This window comes from Thalassophryne amazonica, chromosome 5 (assembly GCF_902500255.1).
Source record: "Thalassophryne amazonica chromosome 5, fThaAma1.1, whole genome shotgun sequence".
Classification (NCBI taxonomy): Eukaryota; Metazoa; Chordata; class Actinopteri; order Batrachoidiformes; family Batrachoididae; genus Thalassophryne; species Thalassophryne amazonica.
Window position 1 is genome coordinate 10,422,145 of NC_047107.1, and position 12,912 is coordinate 10,435,056.

The 12,912-nt window shown below is 42.1% G+C and overlaps 1 protein-coding gene across 3 annotated transcripts in view; it reads left to right on the forward strand.

Moving 5' to 3' along the window:
- The window catches only part of LOC117510099 (citron Rho-interacting kinase), a 582,117-nt gene that overhangs the window by 406,466 nt on the left and 162,739 nt on the right, over positions 1–12,912 (forward strand). For all 3 annotated transcript variants that reach the window (XM_034169719.1, XM_034169717.1, XM_034169718.1), the window contains 2 exons: positions 3,381–3,469; positions 3,582–3,686. In XM_034169719.1, coding sequence (XP_034025610.1) covers positions 3,381–3,469; positions 3,582–3,686 — 194 coding nt within the window. The remainder of the gene's footprint in view (positions 1–3,380; positions 3,470–3,581; positions 3,687–12,912) is intronic.

Here is a 12,912-nt window from a genome sequence, read left to right on the forward strand (position 1 = left end):
CCACCTGGAGAGCAAAGAAAAGAAAACAACACAAAAACATCCAGCCAAACCCCCCAACACACAACAATTAAAATGTTGTTGACATAAAAAACCTGTAAAGCCGACTTTCAGTACACAGAAAATTCACAAGAGGTATCGATAAGGGAATCGATAAGGAATCGGATCGATAAGTGGAATTGATAATGGTGTCGATATCGATAAAATCTTATCAGTACCCATCCCTAGTCTGTGCTGTCATTTGTCCATCCACATTAAACGGTCCTATGTCCATTTCATGGCTCTCGTTAAGCTTGTAGCATCTGTCCAGTGTTGTCACCTGCCGTCACTTTTTGTCTGACTGTCCGTGGTCACATTTATAAACACAGATGTAGCTTCCAGACTCACTGGCTCTGCACGTAGCATAACTTAGCTTAGCATGGCATGACCAGCAGCACAAACATATTCCCTTCCAAGCTTTTGGGAGAGGAAACACTGTTAGGCTTCTGCTGGCCACAGGAATGGAAGGAGTAGCATTCTTGTTTAGACCAAAGTGTTTCTTAAACTCATTTCTCACGCTGTGCTCAGCTGCGATTTCTCCACTCTTTCCGGGAGGTGTGTAGAAACCACTTCCACTTCAAACACAAAATAATTATTCTAGAGGAAAGTGTGCAACTAATAAACATCACGACTGCTGTTGCTACACCTTATAAAAACACACTTGTTCACCATTTCGATGTGTCCACTGTCAGAGTCCACAAAAAATTCAGTTTTCTCATTCATTTCAATGATAAAGGCTCTGGAAGAGTGTTCATAAGGTGATTTCACTGAAACCAACATTTCCCACAAGCTAAGCGATCTGAGCTAAGCTATCTGACAGTTTATCAGCAGATGATCAAATCAAGCTAAATGTCCATGTTTATGGCTTATCTCAGAACATATAGCACCAAAAATCAAAGACAGTACACTGATATTGTCATAATTCTTTTATGTATGTAGCATAGTCAGCTCATTTTGACATTTCCTTTACCACAAGGTCTAAAATGTGCACTTTAATTCTGACTAGAGCCTGATTGAGATGGACGTGGGGGTGATGCAATGATACAAGGGAGTAATAATTTTTCAATAGACATAGATGCTGATATACAAAAATGTTTATTTGCCACTAACATTTCCTAAATATAAGAAAAAAGTGCCAAACATATTTGATTTATACAGAAATACAACAGCGTGGGAGCCTGTTCCCCATGTTAGATTATTTTGTTCAAGCAACCAACCAATGAAATCCCATTTTAAAAAGTATCGCCATACAAAACTGTTCCAAACTCTGAATCAAGCAAAGATAGTCTGGGATCCCAAATGTAAATGGTAAATGGTAAATGGACTGAATTTATATAACACTTTTCCATTTGCTTCAGATGCTCAAAGCGCTTTACAAATAATGCCTCACATTCACCCCGATGTCAGGGTGCTGCCATACAAGGTGCTCACTGCACACCGGGAGCAATAGGGGATTAAAGACCTGCCCAAGGGCCCTTAGTGATTTTCCAATCAGGCTGGTTTTTGAACTGAGGATCTTCTGGTCTCAAGCTCAACACCTTAACCACTAGACCATCACCTCCCCATATAATTGGTTCGGAAGCCGACTCTCTGGGTGACGGAGTTATCTGCACCGGTATCGATGGTGCCGCAGCTGGAGCAGCAGGAAGCGGAACGGCTTGCGCTGCAAGCTCCGTAACGCGGGCATCTGTTTGTTTAATTCGATTTGCGAGATGCTATAATTGCTCCCATATCTTCTCCAAGTGTTCTTGAACTCTTTCCGCAAATGGAACCGCTTCTTCTGCCGAACCAGCATCTGACAATGGCCCAGCGCTAAATAACCAGAAAGCGGTTCCAAGAAACAAATTTATTCCCCCTCATGTGCAATAATTCGTGTATAACATAAATATTCAGCTGTCTTGGCAAGGTGAAGGACGGCGTCTTCTAACTGTCACAGCACTTACAGGTAACTCCAGACTGTCTTTGACCATCCTGGAGCTGATCAATGGGTGAGCCTTTGCCATTCTGGTTATTCTTCTATCCATTTTGATGGTTGTTTTCTGTTTTCTTCCACGCGTGTCTGGTTTTTTGTCCATTTTAAAGCATTGGAGATCATTGTAGATGAACAGCCTATAATCTTTTGCACCTGCGTGTAAGTTTTCCCCTCTCCAATCAACTTTTAAATCAGTCTGCGCTGTTCTTCTGAACAATGTCTTGAACGTCCCATTTTCCTCAGGCTTTCAAAGAGAAAAGCATGTTCAACAGGTGCTGGCTTCATCCTTACATAGGGGACACTTGATTCACACCTGTTTGTTTCACAAAATTGACAAACTCATTGACTGAATGCCACACTACTATTATTGTGAACACCCCCTTTTCTACTTTTTTTTTTTTTACTAATAGCCAAATTTCATAGCCTTAAGAGTGTGCATATCATGAATGCTTGGTCTTGTTGGATTTGTGAGAATCTACTGAATCTACTGGTACCTTGTTTCCCAATTAACTATAAGAAATATACTTAAAACCTGGATTAATCTTTTTAGTCACATAGCACTACTATATTCTGACACTACTGTACCTTCTAGCAAATCGTAGCTGAATTTTCAGGTCTTCTTTTAATAAAACCCTCCTCTATACCACTTCATCATGAAGCTGTATAACTGGGGATACAAAAGGCAAAACATGGCACTATGCACAATTTCTCCAATCACAGCCACAGAAGCGGTGTCTTGGTGCTTTCCTCACTCTTCCCTCATTGCAAAGTCACTCAGTTTTTGAGAACTGTCTACTCCCTACAGATTTACCATAGAGTGCCATACTGTTTGTATTTCTTCATAACTGATGTAATAAAGTTAAAGACGTATTCAGTGACTTGGAAATGTTCATGTATCCATCCCCTGACTTGTCTGAAGAAAACTAGCAATGACCAAAGGGGCCATTACTTAGGCAACCCATCATCTTGGCTTTTAGATTTTTAATTAATTTTATCACATTGTAGAGATTGCTTTGAGTTTGAGTTTAGGAAGATATTTTAGAAATGTTATGGTTGAAAGCCTAATTTGCTTTTTGTATTTGAAATGGCATAAACAAATTAAAATGCATGAAATACCAAGGGGCTGAATACTTTTGCAAGCCACTGTAAATACTTGAACCTTGCTTTTCCTTAGCCAATGTGAAAGATGGTAAGCAAGGCTGCACAGACTCTGTGAGGTGAAGCCTCAGTTTTTCCTCACATGCCGATTTCATTATTCTGCCAGGTTTTCTAAGTGCTGTCCAGTTTCAAGGTTTATTTGCAGAGCTTCTGGAAACACTTGTACTGCTTTTCATATGATCTCCATTTTAGTGATACACTGTCTGTTTTCCAGGAATGGGAAGCGAGGTCAAGGGTGGGAGAGGAAATATGTGATCCTGGATGGGTCTAAAGTGTCTGTTTACGAGCTTGAGCCCAGAGAAGGTTTGTTTTATCCATCTAATTTTTTGACAGAAAAATCATTTCTTTCCAGTTTTTAATTTTTCAGATCAGCGTGTGTAGTGAAAGACCTGTTTTTTGTGAATGTATTACTCAGAGTCAGTGAAACCACTTCAGGAGTTTGACCTGTATCTGCCAGACGGAGAGGTGCTGATCCACGGAGCAGTAGGAGCATCTGAACTTCCCAATACTTCAAAGTCAGGTACACATTCATTTTTTTTTCTCAAGTGTCTTATTTGATAAGTCCTGAGACTCTTAGGTAACCTAAGTTTAGGTCATGTTTAAACGGAGAAGAGCAGGTGGCCCTGCAGCACAAGAGTTGGCCTGCCAACCTGTGAAACTGTGGTTGAAGTCCAGGTGTGTGCTTCAAGCCACCTGTGTGCTTCATCTGGATTGTCCCAGTCTACCCAGCTGTAAATGGGTACTGGCCGTGTCTGGGGAAGTAGCCTGTAATAAACTGGAGTCCTGTCAGCGGGGAGTTGCGCACACACTATGGTATGCAGGGACAAGCATCAACAAATGGGCCTCAGGACCTGTTTAGGACTTTACCATCTGAGATAAAGGAGTCCATGTGTTGCTGTATCCACCACACTACAGAATCTCCCTAGGTCCTCGTCGCCAATGAAGTATTCCAAATGCTTTTTTCAACTACCAGCATCTTCAGTAATGAGGCATGTGTACACGGATCCTGCATAAATCAAGTGCTACGTGGTTATAATGCCGTAGCTGATGTTCCATCACAATGTAAATAGTAATAACTAATCTGAGTCTCACTAAGTAACCATTCATTTGACACAAAGTCATTCCAGTGTTAACCAGTGGTCCTCCTGAAAGACCCAGTACCAAAGCCGTTGAGTCCAGTCTTCCAGTCTTAGGCCACTGGTTAGTATCCAAGTCTAACAACTGTACAAGACTTTAATATACAACACCCTTCATGGACTAGTGCCTCCCTATCTGCTGATCTAATTAAACCTTATAAACTGACCCCTGCTCTGCATTATCAGAATGCAGGAACATTGTGTGTTCCAAGGATAAAAAGAAGTCAGCAGGCCACAGAGCTTTCTCTTATGATGCACCTGTTCTGTGGAACAGTCTGCCTGCTGATATAAAACAGAAATCCAAACTAAAGACACATCTGTTCTCCCTTCCGTATATCTGTGTAGTACTGAACTGCTTTTCCCTCCATCTAAATGATGTTACTAATAATTGAAATTAATTAAATTCTGGGACTGTTAGTGGAGCAAATGGCTAGCTGCCCGCGACCACATTAGCATCCTGTCTGTTACTCAGTTACTTTGCTGCTGAGAATTAGGTCTTTGTGGTGTTTTCCCCCGGCAGATTGATTTTTTTGTCTCTCTGATGCCATTGATCTTCAGCGATGGCTGAACTATGTGGCGGTCCCATGCTTGACCACTTGGAGTTGATGTTGCTGGATGCTATACTTTTATGGTGAACTGTGGGTGATGCTGCCAGCTGGACTTCCTCTTGGGGACTTCCAATGTGGAGATTAATTTTTGTTTACACATTAGACAATTGTTTCTTGTATTTTGTTCACCTGATTCTTGTTATTTTTAGTATAGCCTTAAGCCGTTGGTCACTCTGAGTCTGGTCTGCTTGAGATGCCTTCAAAAACACCAGAGGGAGTTTTCCCTTACCGATGTTGCCCTACATGTTTGCTCAGGGGGTTGGTAAGGTAGCCTTATCCTCGTAAGTTCCTTGGGTGACTTATGTTGTGTTTTGACTATGGAAATACTTTGAATTGAAGCAACAGGGCCCTAAGGACTTTGACCGTCATTCTGCAGTAAAGCAAATTCTTGCCAGGCATTTCTCAATCTCAATTTCAGGGGTGCCAGAGACATAAATGCCACTGTGGAAACCTAATTTTATAGAGAGTCAACAAATTCAACACTTTCTAAATTGAATCTGACACATTTCTGTTTATCAAAACTTTATTATATAAATATTGAATTGATATAGAAAATGAATGAATGAATATTTGACTATTGAGAGCCTGAATTATGAAGATCCCAAATAATGAGCGTGAACCAGTGCGGACAATCCAACTTTCCCATGTCGGGCTGGAGACGATTTTGCAAGTAATTTATTAAAGGTTTCTTGACACTTGCACGAATTTGATCCCCACTCTGGCATGCCATCTGGTGTTGTAAACTGTGTGTGAGCTGTGTACAGCTGCATGCAAATGCGCAAAGAAAATTTTGAAATGTTCAAAAGTTCTGGCCCACATTGATTCTGTGAACTACATGTGAACATTGCGCAAGCTATTCAAAAACATTGTGTGTCACTGCGAGTGAATGTGTCTCATTGCAGCAGTGCACCGCAGTGCAGCGTAGCACTAGAGGATGAGACGGGAGTAGATTTTCACTCCTGTCCCATCCCACTCCCACAGAAAAATTTCTGTCCCATCCCAATCCCGGGCCAGAGTAAAAAAAAAAAAATCCTGTCCCGTCCCACTCCTGGTAAAATGGCCCCCACTCCCATCCTGCTCCCATTCAGAATGACTGCTGCTCCTGTGCCGCTTTTTCCTTCTTTTAGTTTTTAGGCTTTAGTGTTCTGCAGTTCTGTTCTGCAGTTCTGTTCTGCAGTTCTGTTCTGCAGTTCAACAGGAAGAGTTCATCTGTGGTAATACAGGAAGGCACTTAGTGCCTTAATCCAAATAAAAAAACAAACTTCACTAAAAGCCACAAAACTTAAATAATGCATGGCCTGTGGTCTTATAGTGTTTCAAAATGTGGTGGCGGGGGACACGTAATGATCCTGACATTAACTTTGACTTCTATTTCTGTAACTGCAGACTGTATGAACCAACATAATTCATGTTTTGTGTGGTCGGCTTTATTTTATTTGTTTTCTGTTAATATATATCCAGTCCTACATTTAAAGCCTGCAGCATTTTCCAAGAAAAAAAAAAAAAGGTGGGGCAGGGCAGTTTGTTCTAAATGTAAGAATTAATTAATAATTTTTACAGCCAGTTTTCTTGAGAAATGTCAGCGGATGAAAACATGAACTTTTCCAAGTGATTGAATATTTTTTCAAGTTAATTTATATTGATCATTCAGCAGTACAAACAGTGTGGTACTTTATGGTAAATCTGTGTCAGGTAGGCAGTTCTCAAAAACTAAATGTCCATGCAGGAAGAAAACAAGTGAGGGAAGCCACCAAGACACAACTCTGTTAGAACTTTTGGCTTCTGTGGGTGTGAGTGGAGAAACTGGGAATAGTGCAACATTTTTATTTTTAATCTTCATTTTACATACAGTCCCAACATTTTTCTGATTTCTGTTTGTTTCTGTTACGTTTCTGAAATTACAGAACTGCTATAAAGAAAAGTGTTAACATTTTATTGTTTTTTTTAAAACTTTGTAGAACAAACACAAACACCCAACTCTTATAAAGAAGGAAAAAATACACAAACATGTATAGGAAAAACTGAACAATGCAGACTGATTTGACTCATGAATTTTGAAAATAATAAGAGGTAACTTACTTTGAAATACGAGGTCTGTTACAAAAGTATTGGACCTTTTTATTTTTTTCAAAAACCTGATGGATTTGAATCCTGTGTGCTTGCATGAGCCAACCTTGAACCTTCGTGCGCATGTGTGATCTTTTTCACGACTGTCGATTGCATCATTTCCTGGTAAGCAGCCTTTGTGTGAGGTGTGTGTCGTGCACTCTGCGTTTTTTCATTCCAAGGAAAAAGATGGAACGACTGGAGCAGCGCCGCATCAAATTTTGCCAGAAACTGGGCGACAACCAGGTGGAAACCATTTGGAAGATTCAGACGGCTTTTGGTGACTTTTCAGTCGTGTGACCATCCGAGAAATGGTGGAAGAGGTGGGCATGTCACAGGCATGTCCTGTGGACTTCAACACAGAGGTGCTTTTGCTCCACCGTCAGAAGCTTCAGGAAACAATTTCGCCGCCACTCTTTTCATGGCCAAATCTTCTGTCACAGTGGAATGTGCTGAAAAAGTGCTGATGTCCACCTCTTCCGTAATTTCTCGGATAGTCACATGACGGTCCCGCATCACCACAGCGTTCACTTTGGAAATGATCTGGTCGTTTCTGCATGTTGTGCGGCCGTCTTTAAACCGGTTGTATCACTCCTTAATCTGTGTGATGCCCATAGGATCGTCACCGAAACCCGTCTGAATAATCTGAATGGTTTCCACCTGGCTGTTTTTTGATGCAGTCGCGCTGCTCCAGTCGTTCCCCCATTTCCTTGCAAAGAAAAAAACGACAAGAGACTCAGAACTCAAAACTCAGAAGAAGTTTCTTGCCATTGCCAATGAACAGGATTCACAGACTAGGAATTTGCTTTGGTATAATGGTGTAACATTAAACAGAGAGCAATATAAAATGCTAAGATAAAATATGAAATATGAAATATGAAAGGCTATGTGCAACAACACAAACAGAACAACAGTGCAGTGGGAGGAGTACAATTAAAAACCAAAGTACACTCAACAAAAATATATAAACGCAACACTTTTGGTTTTGCTCCCATTTTGTATGAGATGAACTCAAAGATCTAAAACTTTTTCCACATACACAGTATCACCATTTCCCTCAAATATTGTTCACAAACCAGTCTAAATCTGTGATAGTGAGCACTTCTCCTTTGCTGAGATAATCCATCCCACCTCACAGGTGTGCCATATCAAGATGCTGATTAGACACCATGATTAGTGCACAGGTGTGCCTTAGACTGTCCACAATAAAAGGCCACTCTGAAAGGTGCAGTTTTATCACACAGCACAATGCCACAGATGTAGCAAGATTTGACGGAGTGTGCAATTGGCATGCTGACAGCAGGAATGTCAACCAGAGCTGTTGCTCGTGTATTGAATGTTCATTTCTCTACCATAAGCCGTCTCCAAAGGCGTTTCAGAGAATTTGACAGTACATCCAACCAACCTCACAACCGCAGACCACGTGTAACCACACCAGCCCAGGACCTCCACATCCAGCATGTTCACCTCCAAGATTGTCTGAGACCAGCCACTCAGACAGCTGCTGAAACAATCGGTTTGCATAACCAAAGAATTTCTGCACAAACTGTCAGAAACTGTCTCAGGGAAGCTCATCTGCATGCTCGTCGTCCTCATCGGGGTCTCGACCTGACTCCAGTTCGTCGTCGTAACCGACTTGAGTGGGCAAATGCTCACATTTGCTGGCGTTTGGCACGTTGGAGAGGTGTTCTCTTCACGGATGAATCCCGGTTCACACTGTTCAGGGCAGATGGCAGACAGCGTGTGTGGCGTCGTGTGGGTGAGTGGTTTTCTGATGTCAATGTTGTGGATTGAGTGGCCCATGGTGGCGGTGGGGTTATGGGATGGGCAGGCGTCTGTTATAGACGAAGAACACAGGTGCATTTTATTGATGGCATTTTGAATGCACACAGATACCGTGACGAGATCTTGAGGCCCATTGTTGTGCCATACATCCAAGAACATCACCTCATGTTGCAGCAGGATAATGCACGGCCCCATGTTGCAAGGATCTGTACACATTCTTGGAAGCTGAAAATGTCCCAGTTCTTGCATGGCCGGCATACTCACCAGACATGTCACCCATTGAGCATGTTTGGGATGCTCTGGACCGGCGTATACGACAGCGTGTACCAGTTCCTGCCAATATCCAGCAACTTCGCACAGCCATTGAAGAGGAGTGGACCAACATTCCACAGGCCACAATTGACAACCTGATCAACTCTATGCGAAGGAGATGTGTTGCACTGCTGAGGCAAATGGTGGTCACACCAGATACTGACTGGTACTCCCCCCCCCAATAAAAAAAAACTGCACCTTTCAGAGTGGCCTTTTATTGTGGGCAGTCTAAGGACACCTGTGCACTAATCATGGTGTCTAATCAGCATCTTGATATGGCACACCTGTGAGGTGGGATGGATTATCTCAGCAAAGGAGAAGTGCTCACTTTCACAGATTTAGACTGGTTTGTGAACAATATTTGAGGGAAATGGTGATATTGTGTATGTGGAAAAAGTTTTAGATCTTTGAGTTCATCTCATACAAAATGGGAGCAAAACCAAAAGTGTTGCGTTTATATTTTTGTTGAGTGTACATTTGTCTAAAGTGACCCGTGATAAAATGATAAAGTGACAGAGTTAAGGTTAAGGTGACTGAGTTATGAAGTGTTCATGAGTCTAAACGGCAGAGGAAAGAAACTGTTCTGTTGGCGGGAGGTTCTGGTCCGGATGGACCGTAGCCTCCTGCCCGAGGGGAGTGACAACACATATCCTCACACAAAGGCTGCTTACCAGAAAATGATGCAATCGACAGGCGTGAAAAAGTTCACATATGCGCACAAAGGTTCAAGGTTGGCTCATGCAAGCACACGTGATTCAAAAATCCATCAGGTTTTTGAAAAAAATAAAAAAGGTCCGATACTATTTCTATACAGACCCTCCTGTAAATTGAAACGCAGAGCTGCATCCTAAATAACATTGAAAAATAACAAAAATCAGCAGCTTGTATTTTTATTTTGACTAGAGTTCATTTCCTCTTTTTCTCCTCCTCAGTCACGTTTTGTGCTTGAACATAAAATGACATTAAGTCCTCTAAAATAAATATCTTAAAAAGTTCAGAGTTCTCAGCTGTTTTATGTGATTTGTGCTTCTGAACATCACTGCTGAGTTTCTCCACATCAGGTTTTTTAAACACACGTGTGTGTGATTTTTATAACGTTCTGTCATATATTCTCATTTTTAAGGAATTTTGACCATTTATTTCATCTAATAAATTCAGTATAACTGTCACCAACACGCACACACGGTGTGAACAGGACGTACCGACGTACCGTTTCTTATAACGTGTTGTTTCTTTCTGTGCTCAGCGCGCGTGCTCTCTCTGTGCACTGACTGAAGCAGCTCATATGTGTTGTTGGGGGAGCCGACACTCTGGCACGCCACATGTGCACTCGGCAGCTTCACAGTCGTGGGGCACTTAGACACATTTCACATCCAGCTTGACAGTGATCATCTGCTGACTGTTTTCGTGATGACAGTATGAATGCCACACATTTACTAAGTGCCATGCCAGCGGTGTTAGATGTTCGTGCGTGTCACCTGGAATTTGTCCGACACCTATCGCGAGCGGGTTCGATGGGCTCTCACAGCGCACATTCTGTCTTTCAGCCGCTGGTGTGCGCACATAGTTGTAGCAACAGGTGTACAAGGCGTTGGATGCAGCTACGATATTACACATTCGCATATGATTCCTGCTTCATGCGCACTTAATGCGCAATTTGACAAACTTTGCACTATGGTTGAAGGGGCCCTAAGGTTCGACTTTAGTCATGTGAAGCGCCTTGAGTCAGCAATGTTGTGATTTGGTACTATATAAATAAAATAAACTGAACTGAAATTGAAATGCATAGTTGATAGCGGGTGGTAATGTGATATAGACAGCCTTATGTAAATGAGGATTTTATACATATGAATGGCCTTAAGCGCAAAATGAAATAAAATCAGCCGCTTAAGTTACTGGATGCAAGTGCAAGCCAACTCTTTATCCAAATCGGATATAAATGGAAGACAACTCAGTATGAAAGGCCAGGTATGAACGCACTGTGGAATGCCGCTTCGTTGCATACTCTGTCAGCGGCGAGAGTGGACTCGTCTGTGGCCACGATGGGGTGTCAAGAGCTGAAACACTGCAGAAACTTGTTCTAACAACAGCACTGATCTGCTTATCAAGTTTAAAATGGCTGTCAAAAATCACCCGAAGGTTCCTCACACAGGACTGAATGTTAGAATCCAGGTGACCCAGGACATCAGCAGAGCAGGCTGTGGAAGTGCTTCCCCCAAACAGGATAATCTCCGTCTTGGAATCTTTAAGATTTAATAGATTAGCACTCATCCAAGATTTGTTGTCCCATCGTGAGGATAGGAAAAGAAATGATGTTGGGGTCATTTTAAACGAAGAGTATGTCAAAAGTCTGTTGGAGGTTAAGCGAGTGTCTGACAGGGTGATGAGTGTGAAGTTGGAAAATTGAAGGGGTGATGATGAATATCATCAGTGCATGTGATACTTGTAGTTACTTGTAGTTCCTAGGGTTTGTAAGAGTAGAATGAGAGGCAGAGCCTTCTGCTTTCAGGCTCCTCTCCTGTGGAACCAGCTCCCAATTCGGATTAGGGAGACAGACACCCTCTCTACTTTTAAGATTAAGCTTAAAACTTTCCTTTTTGAAAAAGCTTATAGTTAGGGTTGGATCAGGTGACCCTGAACCATCCCTTAGTTATGCTGCTATAGACTTAGACTGCTGGGGGGTTTCCCATGATGCACCCAGTGTTTCTTTTTATTCACCTCTTTTTGCTCTGTATGCACCACTCTGCATTTAATCATTGGTGATTGATCTCTGCTCTCTTCCACAGCATGTCTTTTTCCTGATTCTCTCCTTTCAGCCCAAACCAGTCCCAGCAGAAGACTGCCCCTCCCTGGGCATGGTTCTGCTGGAGGTTTCTTCCTGTTAAAAGGGAGTTTTCCTTCCCACTGTGGCCAAGTGCTTGCTCATAGGGGTCGTTTTGACCGTTGGGGTTTTTCTGTAATTATTGTATGGCTTTTGCCTTACAATATAAAGCGCCTTGGGGCGACTGTTTTGGTGCTATATAAATAAAATTGATTTGATTTGATTTGATATGCCCCACAAGTAGGTTGTGAGATGAAAGAGAAAGAAGATTTCTGGAGTGTGTTAAATGAGGTGGTGGTGAGCATTCCCAAGCATGAAAGAGTGGTGTTAGGAGCGGACTTCAATGGGCATGTTGGTGAAGGGAACAGAGGTGATGAGGAAGTAATGAGTAGATATGATATCAAGGATAGGAATGTGGAAGAACAGATGGTGGTTGATTTTGCAAAAAGGATGGAAATGGCAGTGGTGAATACCTACTTTAAGAAAAGGGAGGACCACAGGGTAACATATAAGACTGGAGGAAGGTGCACACAAGTAGACTACATTCTTAATAGGAGATGCAAGCTAAAATAAATCAGAGACTGTAAGGTGGTGGAGGAGAGAGTGTCATTAGACAGCATAGGATGGTTGTTTCTAGGATGACTTTAGAGGTAAAGAAGAAGAAGAGAGTGAAAGCTCAACAAAGGATCAGATGGTGGAAGCTGAAGGAGGAAGACTGTTGTGTGAAATTTAGCAAACAGGTGAGAGAAGCACTGGATAGAGGGGAAGCAATTTTTGACAACTGGAAAAGTACTGCAGTTGTGGTGAGGGAGACAGCTAAGACAGTACTGGGTGTGGCATCTGGACAGTGGAAGGAAGACAAGGAGACTTGGTGGTGGAATGAAGAGGACCAGGAAAGCATAAGGAGAAAGAGGTTGGCGAAAAAGTTTTGGGATAGTCAGAGAGATGAAGAAAGTAGACAGGAGTACAACGAGATGT